The sequence below is a fragment of the Larus michahellis genome, chromosome 6, assembly GCF_964199755.1.
Source record: "Larus michahellis chromosome 6, bLarMic1.1, whole genome shotgun sequence".
Classification (NCBI taxonomy): Eukaryota; Metazoa; Chordata; class Aves; order Charadriiformes; family Laridae; genus Larus; species Larus michahellis.
The window spans coordinates 20,192,178-20,210,369 of NC_133901.1; the positions used below are offsets into that span (position 1 = coordinate 20,192,178).

Here is an 18,192-nt window from a genome sequence, read left to right on the forward strand (position 1 = left end):
ACAGTTCTTGCCTACTGTCCAGTTACCTTTGTGTCTATAACATACTTGACAGAAGAGGGATGTACTTAGAACTCTGCATGCTACAGACACGAGTTTCCTCATTTACTTGTCTTCCATTTTAAATACTGGCACTACATTACGTAGTCTAATTATGTAGTGACAGTCCTAAATTAACATAATCCTTGAAGTGTTTTCTGCCACACTTACACATTGCCTACCTGTTTTCAGAATTTTGGATGGACAATCAAGTCTCAGAACAGATTGCTTTGAATTTTGTTTACACTCCAGACACAATAATTTCAATATTTACATCCTCAGTGCCATTACACAGAACCACAGAATGGAAGGGCTTGGATGGGACCTTCAGAGATCATCTAGTCCCACCCCCCTGCCAGAGCAGGGTCACCCAGAGCAGGCTGGACAGGAACACGTCCAGGGTTTGGAGTGTCTCCAGAGACGGAGACTCCACAGCCTCTCTGGGCAGCCTGTGCCAGTGCTCTGCCACCCTTAAAGTAAAGAAGTTTTTCCTCAATTCATGGCCTTATGCTCTTGACACCCGCCCTCTAGATATTGATAAGATTCCCTCTCAGTCTTCTCTTCTCCAGGCTGAACAGACATGACCAAGTGTCTGCTGCAGGAGCAGGATTTGGAAAAGCTACTGACTTCTGAACAGCACAGTTAGGAGAGAAAACGCTTTCTTGGGTAGAAATCTACCCAGAATTAGCAGTAAATTTCACTATGTGGAGCTTGTCTTTGAAAGCTTCTATTTAACTTCACACAATTCTACCATTAACAAACATCTCTGCATTAATGAAAACAGCCTTAAGAGCATCCCTTGAAATACTCCATCTACAAACCCAGAAGCTCCTCCTCTCCAATATATCTTCCACAGTTTGATACATCATTTTGTTTGCATCAATTTGCTCGTGAGAACTAGATTTCTGTCCTGGCGTTTCCTGCCTTGGACAGGAGTTGAGCAAGATAATGATGTTCTGAGCCAGCACCAAGCACATGGGCTGGCAAGAGTGCATACAAGATGAGAGGAGTATTTGTCTTCCGAAGTACCTTTTTATTTTAGTGTTAAGTGCATTACCAAATTCAAAGGTTCGCTTTTGTCAAAGAGATCATTGTTAAACCTCACACGCTTTTAGGCTGCATCTATGTCAGACTACACCTCTGCATTAGTGCCAAGCCCTAAATCAATTAGGACTTTAAAGAGACCTTCATTTTACAGACATGCTTTTTGTCCAGGGCAAGCTTAATACAACGCCTCCAGCAAAAGGGGTTGTAAAGCAGCACGAGCGTCAAAACATCCCCAAACACTTAACCTGAGCTCTGCCCTGCCAATCTGCCTCTCTCCAAGAGTCAAAGTCAAAGATCAATTACAGACAATTACAATTATTCCAGTTAGAGGCATAATTTTGGATGTGTCAGGGATAAGCACACTGGTTGCCTGGACTGATTCCAGAAGACTGATGAACTCTAAACCTGGCTCACCTGGAAGCTAGAAAGTCTCAGAAGCAGAGCAAGGCAGGTCAATTCCCATCAACACAATAGAAAAGTCACAGATGTGCTGTTTTAATGCAAGTTTCAAAATAGCCAAAAGAATCAAATCAGAGTCATTAAACCCAGCTCCGTATGAAAGGCTGCAAAGGATTCAGTTTAGAACACACATTGAGAGTAAAACACTCAGCACACCACCCCACCCCAAAATCTACATATATATTTGCAGAATGATTTCTGAGGAAGTTCTGACTTCAGATCAAATGCCTACTGTTGAGAGAAAGGATATCTAATAATGTTTCAGATTCAAGGACTTGGTTATAACTGCACATGCAATTAAGTCTGAACATTTTAAGGAATTACTGCTCTTCATTTTTGTCCGCAGTGGTTCGTACTACCTGGCACTTTAAATGGACATGAATTTCCTGATCATTAGTTACTGAATCTCAGTTGACAGATAGTAATATATAGTTGTGAAAAAGGTAACAGTATTGAAATCCCAAGCGCAAGAACACATCTGACTACTTTAAGACATCCATGAACCACTCCAAAAAGAACATGTTATAGGTACAATACAGATACATTACTTTCAGCTACTATAAAATGACACAAGGTGAAGTGATTCACTGGGATCTCCTAATGAATTACTCATTTTTAATCTCAACTGTCCAGACACTGGTATATATCAATAATAAAATAAAAAAAGGTTAAAAATAGTGTACATTTTAGCACAGAAGGCAACATTTGAATGAATAGAAGCACATCATTTTAATTTTCTTTGAAATGTAAAGCAATCCAAACAAAAAAAGTCAGCTTTTACAGAGTAAATGCACATAATTTACAGCCAACTACATGTATGTAAGAATAATAGCAAACCTCACATGAACACTGAAATATTCTCAAACTGCCATTTGTGAGCGTTTAGCTATGACTCTGAGGGCATAATTATGTTCACATATGCAGGGTAGGCAGACTCTCTTAAATAGAAGAGCTGAAAACTTAACTGAGTCTTAACAGACAGAAAGTTGAAAAAAAAAATAGCAGTACATTTACCTAGGCACACTTCAGTGTTCAGCTTGTTTTCCAAATTTAAACAGTTTAAACAGGAAGCAACATTTACAGAGGCTCTCCAATCTTTTGTCTCTGGAAGCATTCTTTTAAAAATGCTACAGTCTGAGGAATGTTACAAATGTCAAGAAAAACAGAATAGCAGAAACTGTCATTAACAAACATCTCAATCAGAAAGGAAATATACGGAGTGCGTTCTGTAAACTGGGAACTAGATACATACAATGTCGATATACAAGTGGACAGGCTGATGTTTCAGTTACAATTAAATCAAAAAAACCTCCATAAATCCCTCGTGTAAACCTACTTGAAACAACACAGGCTAGCAGATCAGAAGTCCCGACAGAACCAGCAGATCCACCTGTCAGCCTGAAGGCTGGGCTCAGCCCTCGGCAACGCGCAACTCGCCTCTTCCCACGCGGCTCTGCAGGGACCGAAGGGGTAACATGGGGGCTGTGAAGTGTGACAGCATTCGCTGAAGTCTGTTTTTTGATGGCTTTCCAAACTCAGGCCGCTTTTGCCATGTCCCCCCGGAATGGCACGGGCACTCGGTGGCAACCAGGGCACTGTAAGACACCGAGCTGGCCCGGCCCCGCAGAGGAGCCCCTTGCCCGTGGTGAACGCATGCTCCAGTGCCATCTTTTGACCGGTTCAGCAAACTGCAGCGTTTCCCAAATCTAACTGGTTGCCAAGTCAAAACTAACATCTTGCAATAACATTTGAGCCTCATCGAGGCAGGGGAAATACGTGGAAACTAATTACTGAGAGTTTTTCAGACATCCTTCGTCCCTAGCACAGAGAAGTGTGACATAAATACATTACATTGAATTATAAATCAAGATGACCATTTAAATTACAAGGAAGTTTAAATGCACTCCTTTCAGTTCTGTAGTTAAGGATATTACTGAATGTAGCATCTTCTTATTCCCTTTGAGTTTTTATAATAAATATCATGAAAACTACATAAATAATTTAAAGATCTTTGGGAAATATTTCAGAGGTAACTTTGTATGTACTAGTAGTTTAAAAATAACACAAAATCCCAAGAAACTCTGGATTTATGTTTTGTTAGGTAAAAGCAAGCCAAAAAGATCACCCCTGAAGTTTAAAACATTGCTTAAACGCCCATTAAAAAGGTGGAATAGTAAGCTGATTGTCTATTTTTAGCTGTTGTCTCTTATGTTCAATTGTCCCCATCAACCTTTTTGTACTTAGCAACTCCAGGGGGTCTGTTCTCACCCAGACAAGGCACGCACATGGCACCCAGTGAATTAATGGGAGATGAACATGTAATCAAGGGAGAACGTATCCAATAAACAGAGAGCAACTCTCATGAAGTCTAGGTTAATCTGAGTGTTAACTGTATTCATGAACTCCTAAACTGAATATTGCCTTTGCCAATTTAAGTTTTGGCTATGACTGAATAATCTGGATAGCCTGAAGAGTAATCCACTTCCTACAGAACAAAAAATTACCGTCAGTAGCTGTTCCTGCACTTAGTTATCCCAACAGCAGCATCACAGCAAGACTTCAGTCAGTCACGAGTGCTCCAGATTTTTCCTAGGAAGATAACTAGAAAAAGCCCACTACAGCACACATTTAATCACTCCTCTTACTTGTTTAAAACAATCAAGTTCACCTTTGCAGGCACACCACAGACCATGCTCTCTGTCTTTAAAAAGGTAAGATAACATTTTCCAAAGAGAAGGAAGTTAATACAGCCAAGCCTCCATTGCAAGGTCGCTGTACATGCTATAGGTCGCTTTTAGAAGTATCAGCAACTAGTAGAGCAAGTTACATGAAGTACTCCAATACTTTGACACCATGTGGAGAATATGACAAGGGTCAAAACAAAGGAAAGAAAATGAGAAAAGCCCAGACTGATTGTTCTGTAAGCTTCAAGCTTTTACATACAGCCCACAGAACTACCACAACAGAGATGCCATAGATCTACAGCATAAAATGTTTTATCCTGCGCTGCTCACATAGAAATCAAACTACCTGCCTTGTGTAAAAGCAAACTGCATGTTTTGAACATAGTTTGATTTCAGATAAGAGGAAGAAAAAAAAGTCACAAGCCATAAGAAGGCCACAAAGTGCATACAGAGTCATTCGTAAAATAAAGCCATTGCACACAATGCAGTTTAAGTGAACCAAAGTACCACACTGGAAGAGTTGATAGCACAGTTCTGTCCACACCAGTGTAGCAGCATTTGTAGGTAGAAAGCTATTGCCCCAAATTTATAATGATCATATTCCTCATAAGGATCACGGATGCAGACTACGAAGTTCTCAAGGTGCAGATAAGATTTGTTTGCAAAGCTGTACAAGTTCTAACATTAAACTTGTTATTTTGACAATCGAACTGTATGTTTTGGAAAACCCTGTAAATTATGACAGAATAAACTAGCTAAACCTTGGTGCTGAATGCAATTGTTTTGCAATTGGCTTACAGAACAACAAAAACAGTATCTGAATATTCAGACAATTTGGAGGACAAGGTTATACTGTCAGCTGCAGTTCTGTACATGGGCTCAAGTTGGAAGAAGTGATACAGCAATTATCAAGGGGAATGCTTACAAGAAAATCTCAATTACGATTTTCTCCATCATTCTGCACAGAGGCTGTCTGCAGTGAAAAAATCTATCACAACTTCTACAGTTTTCTGCTTTCTGGTTGCCTTAACCATGGCGATATGTGTTCTTCCCCTGCACTCCCATACAGATACTGCTAATACAAGTCAGGCTTTGGCAGACATTTTAGGACAATACAGCTTGTTCTTAGGTAGCATGAAACTATTTGAGTGAATCCTGTCTTCACAAATGGCAGGCTGGACTAGTTGAGATTTCTCAACACATCAAGAAACCTTTAAAAGGCCATGAAGTAGCATTCAGCAAGTTCTTCCTTAGCTGTGCGAGTGACCTGAAGGCTGGCAAGGAAAACCGATGATATAGCAGAATGTTTTATAGGTCTCTCTCTTGCCTAAGAAAGGAAAAGTTCCAGAAAAGAAAAAAAGATGATGCAGCAGAACTAGAAATCCACATACACCAATATCAAGAGATTGATAACCTGAAGAGTTCAACAATCAGATCCTCTCTAACTAACCTACAACACTGCTCAAACTTCAAAGAAAACAAGTATCACCTTTTTAGTGAAGAAATAACTCTGTTCTGGGTCCCTGCGCCATATTTTGTCTTGAGGTAGCAACATGGAAACCTCTATACACTGACTACTACCTCAAGTCTCTATGAGCCTTCAGAGCAACTGAATGGAAGTTTTGGGTATGGAAGTACTGTCTTCCCCATTCTTCAGGTTACTGTGCAGTAAAACAGAACAAAAAGGATGTAGTTGAGAGCAACAACTAAGAGAGGTGAATAAGGCTGCCCAAGAATGTAGTTATGCCCCCTCCCTCACCCATCAGGTCTCTGAAAATGACTGAATGGTCTTGTCTAGATCAATAGATGAAAAGGAAAGTAACAATTTTGAATTAAGAGATGGATAAAGGCATTCCCTAAGGGGCAGTTCCCATTTGTCACATTGCCAGGAGACCACACACAATAAGGCAGCAAAATTATTCATGGTTGCCCACAATCAACCTTCTGTTTTGTCCATAGCTGCATGTTCCTCATGTAACTTTCCTTTTGCCCACCACATTGGCACTGACATTCAGTGGTCCACTCCAGTCTTTCAATCTTCCACCTTCTTCTAGGAAGCCTTGTCACGCTGCTATCCATCGAGCAAGTAGACTACCACTTCATAGGTTGACATCATGATAGCTGTGTTTGGAATCTGTCTGATCAGATGTGTAGTTAAACCTCGGTAGAGGGACCCATACCCTTCTTCTCGCACAAGCAAAGATAATGTCTGGAAGAAAGATCTGTATTTTGTTCCCTCTTCTCTTAGTCTTGTTCGTACAACCTCTGCACAAAGAAAACCAGATGTGGTTATATTCACCACTTTCCATTATCTTTCTATTTATCTTAGTGATTTTACATTACAACCTTCCCCTCCCCAAGTTTTCAGTCTCAGAAGAACTCTTTAAAAAAGGAAGAGGAAGACAGAGAAGCAAACTAAGTATGCATAAAAGAACAAGTTAAATTTTTGGCAGTATTAGATATGCAAGCAAGCAAAGTTCATTGCTCGTTAAAAATCCAGAAAAGGACTTTTCTTTGGGCTCACGTTTTAGCTTGAAAGTTGCCATTAATGAAATACTCAATCCATTAACACACTCAATGAATACACAACTACTTTGCACAAAAATTACATGCTACTGAAAACCAAACTAGACAGACTGTTTTCCTAAACGGGGGACAAGAACTTGCTGGCAAATTATGTGAAATTGCTGAGTATATAGAGAGATTCCAAGTGAACAAAGACTTTCTCCTTAAGTACTTTGGGCCATACTCCGGCAAATCCTTTGGAAAAATAAACATTACCTAGGAAGAACCCATGCTAGATATCCACTTAAAAATACTTCCATTTACGAATACTATACTCACATTGACTTGCTGAATCTAATGCGAAAAGCTTTAGACAAAGAAATAGTTCTTGAGCAAGCAAGCCAAAGTTTGCTACAAATATCACCAAAAAGCCTCCCTTTGATCAGTTTGACTCAGGCTGTCAGCCGTACATGCCCCACTTACCATGGGGATATGCTATGGATGTTGCACAAGTTTTAGAAGTGGCAGCAGCCATCATCATTCCAACAAAGTCCGAAGCTTCTTTTGCCGATTCATCCTCACTGTCCATGGCAGAAGCAGTCTTATACTCCAGTAGTTTCCTCTTGATACTCTCATAAATAACAAAGTGAATTACAGTCTCAGATATGCCTGCGTAGGATGCCGACATTCCTCTGTAAAAGCCTTTAATACCATCTGATCGATAAACTTTTCGGACACATTCAAAAGCACTCATTCGCTTTTCTCCACGATTCCTAAAAAGGAGAGAGCAAGACAGACATGAAGCTGGTGCAACCTGAGACAGGAAAATAATTAAACTGTTTTGTTTGAGTGACAAGAGGACTCAGGAAACATCTCTCACTGATGCTGACGGGTTCCAATTCAGACACATTTAAGAACACACAACCTGAAGTGAAAGTCTCAAAGGCCTTCGGCACTGAACACAGGTAAAGCCTTACACTGAATCCAAGCCAAACTTCATACGGTGACTACAGAAAAAGCATCACGTAGACAAGCTGAACAGCTCTAGGACTGCCCAAGTCTTACAGAATAAAGGACTAAATTGCTTGAAAAGACACTCCTAAATGAACTGTAAATGTCAATGACCCATGAAAAATGAACATTTTGTTCTGCATAATGAGTGGACTTTCCCTAAGTTTTGCTTTAAACAGCTCCACAGCATGGCAATTTCCCATCCTGTTCCAGAAGTGCAGGTCTTGCAGTACAGCTCAAACTAAATGATTCTATGGCTATAAGGTGTATGAACTTGAAAGCCGTGGCTAAGAGTTCAAACAGCAGGCCTCACAGCACCACAGCTATCAGCAAACAACAAGGATATCCAAAGGAAGCATACCAACCAATACAACACTGGTAGCTTTTATTTGACTCCATTAAGACACTGCTGATGTCAAGGAAAATGCTCATTAGACAGACCATATCAACCAATATTTGGTAAACAAAATCTTATTCCCAAAGCTAAAGCTTGCTTACTGAACTGATTTGTGAACACTGAAATACTTAGCATACCATACACAGCTATGCAAAACCATCATGAAACTGAATAAAATATGCTTAATTGCAGCAGCAAGCGCAGACACTTGAAGCATATGGATTCTGCCAGCAGAGGTCTCCCGAGTGAGCAAGTCACACAATAAAACAGCAAAAAACCTTGTAAGAAGTTACAGTAACTCATACGGACACTGACAAAGACAGCCAGTGGCAGTGGCTATTATGCAAGTAGAATGAGGCATCACTAGATGCAGAATTTAAGTCCTGATGGTTTGAACCTGCAGCGTCAGACAGCAATGAAATAAGGTACCAAGCGCAATTAAGAGAAAGAGTGGGCACACATAGCTGCAAATCAGATCTTGAATAAGCTAGATGGTAGATGCTGCAGAGGACTGCGGGGCTGGTGCTGATCTGCTGACAAGCAAAAGAAAAGAGTCAAGAACAACTGGTGAGAATAACAGTTGGACCTACAGCTGCCAGCTCCAGGGGCACCCCAATCCCCAGGTCCCTGGTACACCTGGATGGGTGCACTGACACAGACTGCTCTAAGAGCTTGTTCTTCTGATGCGCAAGATGCATAACCTTGTTGTGAAGGCCAAAGCAATGTCACTTTGGAAACAAAAAAATGCCTTCTCCAGCTCTTACTGGGATCAGTGAGATTTTTGAGAACTTCAACAGAAACAAGATCAAGCCAGGACAATGCCACCCGACAAGTGTTTTTATTTCCCTAATAACAGCAACTGAATTAGAAGAGCTGAGAATACAGCATGTGCTAGATTAGCCCATGTAATTGTAGTGTCCTACACAAAGACAGAAGGTACTTCCTTCTTCAGGTCTCCCACATGAACTGTGTGCTTGATACAATGGACAGAAATAACGTGCACAAGCAATCCATAGTTTTCTCTAATTTCCTTAAAGCCCTATTATTTAAGCAATTTAACTGATTAATCAGTAAAAAAACAAGTAGAGGCACAAGATGCCATCAGGTTGCATGTAGCACCAAAACCCCCTTGGAATTAGCCATGGAATTATCATGGCAATCATATGGTGGCATTACAAAAAAATCTCACAGTAAAGCTAGTTCTGGAATACATTTACTGTGGTCACCTTGCAGCTGACAATATACCTGCTAAGAGGAAAAAAGCTAATATGCACTTAATACAGAAAGTCCAACAGATCTCCAAAATAGGAATATGTGGCTCATTAATGTATTTAGGATGGCTGAAGAATTTCATATCGCATGCTAAGTTTTAAATAAGAAAGTCTACAAAATGAACAAGACAGTCGTACTGAGAGACTTGCATCATATCGGTCTCTCCCTAGAGTTTTAAATAGATGGGAATATAGTCTTTCTTCCTCCTTATTTGCATAAAATTTTACTTCTTTACAAGTTTTGTAATAATAAACAGTTTCTGTAATCAATTCTGTAATAAGTCTAAACAACTATTGACTATCTCACATTAGAACAATTCCTGTGTTTGGATCCACAAAAGCAGCCTTCCCCTTTTTATAGTAGGCTAGAGCTCATTCTACGCAAAAAATGAAAACCAGGATGTTTCAGGCATTTTTCTAAACTTGTGCTAAAATACTTAAATCCTTATTTCAGGGATGTTTAGCTCAACAGCTAAAAACAGAGAGAATGTATTACTGAAGGAAAATGTAAGCACATTTTTGGTAGAACATTATTTTAATGAGGCTGTAACCTTGTAATTAATTCCAAATTCACTAGCCAGTCTACTACAGTGCCTCAAGAGTGCCTCAGAACAGAGATTAAAATAGAGAAAAATGATAGCGTAATTTGAAATCTTGGATATTTAAAGGATCATTCCATTTCGGGATGCAGAACAGATTCACAACACTTAAGTGAAGTCTTATCGCAGCAGTGAGATTTCCCGTTGTCACTAGTAGATTCTCTTATTGAGATTCTTACCTTGCATCAAGCTGCAATCGTGTCTTTACTAGCCAAATGGGATTAGTTGTTGTGATTGCAGTAAAACCTAAAATATTTAAAAAGAAAAGTTAGATGTCATAGTATCATAAGAGCAACTGCATCTAAGTTCAAAATGCACACAGTAAGGTACAATGGATGCAAAAACTCGGACTATACTGAATTTTAGAAAGTACCCATTGAAGCTCTTTACTGATATTTTACAAATCCATACAGCCAATAAACATTTAGCTTATTTTTTAATTTTACATTGAGTAAGTTTGATTCTTAGCAAGAGACGCCCCATGTGAAATCAGCCCAATTGTGTACATTTCTCAGCCTATCTAATCATACCAACCCTGTTTTGACACCATAAAACAGCAAAGCTAGCTAGACTAGTATTAGCCAATTTAGAAAACATGTCAATAAGAACACATTACAGATACAGCTATAGCAATTTGAGATGGTATAAAACATTGTGTCAATTTAATTTGCTACCTGAAATACAATCCGAGTTTAAAAGCATGCAGACTGAATAAATACTTTTGGTGCAGTTAAAAGGCATGTGTTACTGTAAGTTAAGAGACCTTTTAATACTGAACTATGAAGAGCAGTTAAATTTGAGCACTAATGTTTTATTTAGTATTCAAAGCAGAGATTGTTGGTTGGCCCAGGAATACTTTTACAACGATATGAGTGTTTAAATTGTTAAAGTAAATAGTATGACTTCTAACTATCCAGACAGACAGCAACTATTCGGGCTTGCATAAGGGTTAAAGCTTTGATTTTCAGTCCACTAAAGAAAAAGAAAGAAAAAGAGAAAAGGAAACAAATACAAAAAATAAAGAAAAGAAGTAAGAATCACTCTTACTTCTGCACAACCGTGGAGAGAAAGAGAGCAGAGTGAAAGGCAGCTCTGAAAAAAAAAATCAAATAAAAAAAACCATCTAGAGTTGTAATACCACACGTGCACCATTAATGAGGTGACATGTCTGCAGGAGAAAAAAGGAAAAGGAAAGAGCTGGAACATGGCCAGGCAAGAGATGATAAATTTAGACACTTGCTTTCTAAGTGACACACATTACTCATCTGTCTCTACAAAGACATGCTGCCCTCCTGCAGGGGAATGGACTGGGGTTGTGGGAAAGCAACAAGGAGTTATCTTGTTCAGTGCATATCTGGTGCACAATACTTATACAACAAACAGGCTATCGATAAGCTTGTTTATGGAGATCATTAACAGCTTACATAAATATATGTCTTTAGCAGAACGGCTTGCATACGTGTTACTTCTGTTCAATCACAATCTAGCTTTACATTGCACACAAATGACTGCAATACTCGGAGAAATGCCAGGGGATCTTAACTGTTTTAAGGTTTCTTTACCTCCCACCCCAAATCTTAAATAGGTCATTAGGATTTTCAGTTACAGTTCTAAAGACACGCTATGAGGTTTAGCAGCTACTAAGATTTAGCTATATTTCTGTGCCAGAATAGCAAAACCACATTAAGGATTTTAGTTTAATCTTTTGATTAAATAGATTTTTAAACTGACTCAAACCTCTTAACTAAATAACTTCCTATGAATTCATTGGGTTAATAATAAAGGTTTGGATTTGGCTTTTTTTTCCCCGATACATTACTTACTTTTCTATGCCTAGGTATGTATATGTCCTTCATATGATGGAGTGAAATCCTAACAAGCCAAAAGCATCTTTTATGTGCATTTTATGTAGGCAAACAATTATGTAAAAACTCAAAGCATGAGGGAACTAGTCTGCCATAACAAGGCACAGAATGTTTTTAAAACATATTGCACCTGCAAAAGAAGGTTCTGCAGTTCAACTAGCCAGAGCCCTTCTGACCTGTCATTTAATGCCATAGGGACTCCACTGATCCAGCAGCACTTCACCCTGGGTTGAACTGAACTGAAAGGAAGCACTGTTCTTGCATGTTTTTTTTTATTTCTTTATACTAGCATTAAGAAAGTTTTAATTTTGTTTTACTCCAAAACAGAATCTTTCCATATCTATAGTGCAGTCAAGGGCACTAGAAATACACAGGACTGCAAAGGCTTTTCAATAAGGTGGGGAAAAATACCTAGCTTCCCCTATCAACACATTTTCCAGGAAAGACGTGTCTCTAGAAAACAAAACAAAATTATCTCCTAAGTCTCTACTAGTTCTTAATTAAAAGTGAACAAGACAAAAAAAAGTCTTTTGCACTCCCATTTAATGACATGATTTGGAATTTTCTTACTGCTAGACTATATGTTAGTGTTATCTGCTCAGCCCTTTCTTCTTCTTTTTCAAACCCCGCAAAAAATGGTCTCTCTAGATCCTAACCCTGGAACAGGAAGGCAGTATCCGCCCCAAGCAGCAGCCTGATACTTCTCGGCAGGCTGGGAAGAGTATATTGGAAATTGGCGGTGAAGCGTGGCTGGCTTACTCTGCGACTTACTCTGAACTTGCAGTCCCTGGGTTGCTCTAAATATGACTTAAGCATCACACCCCTGCTGGCAGAATCAGACACTTAGCAGCAGAGCCAATTTTTTTCCCTAGGGCTGTCATAAGCCTAAATAGCATGACAGTTCAAGCCAAAGCTTTCAAATCAAAGAGCCTTCAATAATTCAGGTTTCAGGATGAAGCAACAGCTCAATTCTTACAGGCAGTGTAAATACAGCCAGTGGAAGAAGAAAAATTAAAAGTTGAGTGATGCTAACACCCAAAGAAAGCACTGCAAAACATGAAACATCCAGAATTTTGGGATCTTTGATAAGATAAGCTTTTCTTTTTAAATACAGAAAAACTGTAGCAAAAGTACTGGTTAAAAAAATAAAGGTGGGGGGCTTTCAACAGCTACTACAAAGTGCTACCAATTGTATAAATTGTTTCCTTTTTCTTTTTTTTTTTTTTCCTTTTTAGAAGTCTCAGTGAACTTTATAATGCTTTACAATGCTCAATGTGTTGTATCCTCAAGAAAGATTAAGATTACAGATTCATTAGAAGTATAGATCAATATGGCAATACCAGAAACTCCTGTACTTTTCTATGTTTCATTTTATTCTATGAAATTGTATCCCAGTTTCAGATGGAAAGAATTATCTCAATCTACTTTTTGAGCTGTATCAGCTACTGACAGGTAAGATCCCAGGTATTCCTATTATGCATCACATTTCAAAGGTTAGGGTTTTTTTTTTAATCTATAAGAAAATGTAATTGATACAGACACATGTGAATATGAAATGTTGAATTAAAATCCAAAGTAGTAAAATAAAAACAAACCGAAAGAGAAAACAAAAGAGACAGAAAGGAGATTGTATACATATTAAAAAAAGAAAAAAGAAAAGAGGTCTTTGAAATAATGTGACAACACAGAATATCGGCTGCAGCACTTTAAAGGCAGCTCTGGGACACTGAAAAAAAAGATAAAAGGCCTTGCTGAACCCAGTAGGGACATTCAATTAGCCAGAGCTAAGTAAAGTAGCAGCTATCAGTGAAAGGCATTTGCCACCTTTCCCTGAACTGCACAGAAAAAAATAACTCTTAACTGAGTTAAGAAGTGATGTCTTTGCACAATGCACATCATTTGAGTTCAAGATAAAGAAAGTGAATTCCCCTTATTTTGTTTATTTAATAGATAATTACAAACCCAATGTGTGGTTCTTACACTAGAGGCTGCAAGAGACGCTCAGTTCAGTACTCACGAGGTTTAAGTTAGTCCATATTTCTGCAGGAAGTGACCTGCGGATGGGGAGCATGAGATGACACGATCTCACTCTTTTCACGGGAGAAATGTACAGTAAATGCCTAAAATAGACACAGGCTTTTCTGTATCATAACAACAAGCAGTGACCTCAACAGACACATGTGTACAAATCGAATCCCACTGGAAGGATTTGTGAATTAGTTATTGTGAGATCTAACTGTTTTCAGGTAAAAGTTTAGGAAAAAAAAGAAAGAAAAATAATCAGAACAGGCCACAGATATTAAAATAGTTGTGTAAAATACACTGAGTACTGAAATTTCTGCTCATTTGCAGCAGTTCAATTTTTTAATCTCCAAATACTTACCTATATATCAAATTTACAAGTGAACCCTCCTTATTCCCCATTCCCTCCCCAAATATAATTCAGAAAAGCTAGCCATGTCTTAACACTGAAAAAGATAGATGCCTTATGAAATCAAACTTTCTAATATCAGCAACCAATGAACTATATATGGATTTTATTTTGTATTAAGTAACTGGGTACATACTACTAAAAACTTACAAGAGTATGGTACCTCTGTAAGTAAAAAAAAAAGTGGTCCCAATTTTTTTTTTTTAAATAAAAAAAGTCTACACTTGGGTTGGTTTGCCAGTAGAGTTACAGAAAGAACAGCAATAGTATACAAGGCAAAGTAGTTTTGCAGCCATGTTGTCTGAATGAGGCTATGAATCATCAAACAGGCAAATCAGAAAGCCATACAGGAATCAAATATTTCATTCAGTTCTCCACGGAAGGTTTTATTCTCCATTGTGGCAAAAGAGATTAAGTGCAATGAGAAGGCAGAGCTTATAACAAATCTGAGAATTTTGCCTAACTGTGAAATGTACAGAGATAAACTATCTTCACACATGCAAACATTCTCCTTGTAGTATGCTTCAGATATATTCACTGTCCAAGTTTGCAAAAAGAGAATCATGTGATATGCCAAGTAGTAAGCAAAAAAGATTGCCAAGTATTTCTTCGTGTCAATATACAGATATTTTATGTACGACGGTGACGTGAATTGTGGGAGGCTAGCACACAGCGAGAGAAAAATATTGATTTCTAATTGCATAAGGCATCAGTTACTAACATGTAGCATAATTCATCCTCCTTGGGATAAAACAAACTTACTAAAAGAATCTTAACAAACCCAAAAACACACGTTTTATCTCAAGAAGGAGGAATCAGGCCTAAAACCAAACAAAAATGCTTAAAATGCCATACCTCAGATTCTTGCTCCCAAAAGTGCCATGTGCATAAAATAATCCTCATTTAACAATGACATCAGTCTAGCCTGAGATACTTTTGTACTAACATGTGATACAAGTTAACAGTATTTAAAGTGACTGAAGTTCACTACTTACACTACTTTCATATAGCAGTAAGTTAGATTTTTTTTTATTGTATTTTTGCATCATTATCATATTTTGCAACCTACAGGAAAAGTTTTGTAAGTGCAAACACCACCTCATGCTCATTAGGTATTAGAAACCTTTATGTAACAGAAAGGTCAAATCCAAACAAAAAAAATCCCTCATTTAAGACTGAGTTACTCAATTCCTTACTGAAACCATTGGCAGCTGCAAAAGAAAAAACCAATACTGATTATTTTTGCTAATTAGTAGAAGTGTTTATCCACCTTGCCAATTTTGAAATCTTACGTTCCAAAGCAAATATTATGGTGATCTTCTATGTTAACCTGTAAGTCAACCAATTAAGAGCTCACATTCAATCTTGTCCCTGTTATTTTGCCATTTCCTTAAGTTGATTTGCATCATATAGCAATACAAACCTTGCAGGTAAAACTGTTAATAGCTGGTTTAAGTGCATTTTCTGAAATATATTAGAATTACAAAAACATGGTTAGCATGTTCCCAAGAAAGCACTGTTAATTTTAGCTACAGTCCTTTACATATAAATCAGAATACCGCCAGTAATGAGTACCAAGAAATTGTTTGTCAAAGAACCTTCTTTCAAAGCTCTTCCAGAGAATGTCTGTAGTAGACAGTGCCAAGCCATTTCAAGAGAAAGAAAGTTGTGACCTGTAGTGTGAACCTGCCCTGGGCATTCAGTTTCACCAGCTATCTGGTTTAGGAATACAACTGCAGAACTAGGTAAGTGTGACGGAGATAACAACCACAAAAAGTGCTCAGTATTAAAGCTGGTATGCAAATGTAAGAAGGTCAGACAGCAATTAAGGCTCAAATACATTTACCCCAGTCTCCTACAGTCAAAATTACAAATGCATAATACCAACCTTCTGGAAGGGAAGCAAGTCAATAAGCAGATACAGAACTCTGACAAACTACAGTCTGTGTCTGCAAGCACTTGGGAAAAGTCACTACAGTGTATCTCCATAAATGTTCTTTTCATTATGGAACGAGGGCAGTAACTCCCAAAGATAAGGAACACTCTCAACCTTTGTCTGCAGCATTGCATGAGTTACACAAGTTGTCTTCAATTGAGGATAGATTTGGTTCTATCACCCGTACTTCCCCCTCCCCCCCAATTTAAGGACATGTTTTATCCCCTTGACAAAATGCTGAAGACAAGAAAAATTAATTACTTAATTAGGGTTTCTGGAGCAATTAACTGATTAGGATAAACTTTTCATGAAATCCCCTTCCATCTCATTCCCCATGCTGTTCACCTACAAACAAAACACACATTTCCAGGTGATAAGAAAATACTGCATCAGCCAAGTAGCTTATTTGCCCATTTAAGACAAAATAGCTCTTCTTATATTTCTAAGTCAGAAGATTTAAAACCACCATTGCGTTTCTCATGTGCTAGAGATGAGCATTAGTGTGTTAAAGTACAAAGCTAATGTCACTTCAATTTTCCATGCTATATAAAAATTTCTTTGTATCAGATTATTAGCAAGCATTAGATGGAAAACTAATCGTATTCATTACTCTGACATCACCTTTGGCAGTCTATTCCGGATCACTAGTACTCACATAACAGTGGTTGTAAAATTTGACAGGAATTAGAAACTTCAACAGGCTAATATAAAACTGTCACAGTTCATCTGTGAAGTGTCTATGGCCTATACAGAAGACAGCTTTTGAAATTTTGTTTTTGTGTAGGAAAGACACAGACAACAATAGGTAAAATGTTGCCAGCCCAAGTTTTGATTTCCCCAGCACAAATCCATGACCATAACTCATCTCAGTTGCCTTTAGCTCCCCTTGTTAATAATACCAAAGCACAGAACATACAAATCAAGCAACAAAAATTGGTAGCTACTAAAATACAAAGTTACACTGCAGATATAAAGTAGGAATTAATTTCTAGAGATGAAAATACATGAAAACTACAGAAATCTGTTCTATGTCACTTTAGTGGTAGGGCAAACTTCACACAGACTGGTATTTCAGCAAAGGAGAGGGGGCTGTTACATGTGATTTATACAAATATCTGTAGGTGAATTTCAGAAAGACAAAAAAGCTGTAACAGAAAAAGTTAGGATAAAAAACAGATTAAAAGCATTATGCCAGAGTTCAGCGCAAACAATGTTGTTTATAGCTTGCAGAGCAAGAAGTTACTGTTTTGAAAGCTTTCATTTTACATTTCACAAGTTTACAATCAAGAAAGCAAGCATGCAAGTTTTCCTAGAAAAGACCATTCACTCACACACTTAAAGATCTTCATGAACACGAAGTGCAATGTTTCATACGCATATTCTCCAGATAGCTTGTTTAATGAGAGGCCAAAGAAGGTAACACTACAAAGAGTTCATTCAATCACTGAACTTTGTTTTTTCCACATCTATTGCCGCCTCTCATTTGTAGACAGGACTCTAGAATGAAGCTAAAAAGTTACAGATCCTTACCTGCCACACCAGCTGAAATCATGTGTACCTGGGTAGAATCTGGATTGAAAATACTGTTCAACTTTTCCTTGCAGTTTGAGTAAGCAGCAAAATATATCGCTCTAAAATCAGAACAAAATCCAAGTTATGTTTTGCATGTTGATACCCTTTAAAAGCAGCACCACTAACTTCACTAAATCAAGATGACCTTGGTTCAAGCCTTATTTCCTAAATAGAAAACTACTCAAGGAATTATGCTTACAAATTAGTGTGACTATTCTAGGAAGGAGGAACAGCATACTTCACAACTTTTCCTTGCACAACAGCTCCAATTAACAATTAGTGAGGGGAAGGATAGATAACTAGAAATATGGCAGTGGTTTTTGTGACACTAGGAAGTTTAGCCAGGGAAGATAAACACCGTTGAATTAACTGGAATTAC

At 38.1% G+C, this 18,192-nt stretch overlaps 1 protein-coding gene across 1 annotated transcript in view; it reads right to left on the reverse strand.

The window, feature by feature from the left end:
• Positions 1 to 2,041: 2,041 nt before the first annotated feature.
• The window catches only part of SLC25A36 (solute carrier family 25 member 36), a 35,071-nt gene continuing 18,920 nt past the window's right edge, over positions 2,042 to 18,192 (reverse strand). Inside the window, exons 4-7 of the mRNA XM_074590380.1 lie at positions 17,772 to 17,872; positions 10,189 to 10,255; positions 7,215 to 7,504; positions 2,042 to 6,491 (exon numbers count right to left, since the gene is read on the reverse strand). Coding sequence (XP_074446481.1) covers positions 6,298 to 6,491; positions 7,215 to 7,504; positions 10,189 to 10,255; positions 17,772 to 17,872 — 652 coding nt within the window. The 3' untranslated portion in view covers positions 2,042 to 6,297. The remainder of the gene's footprint in view (positions 6,492 to 7,214; positions 7,505 to 10,188; positions 10,256 to 17,771; positions 17,873 to 18,192) is intronic.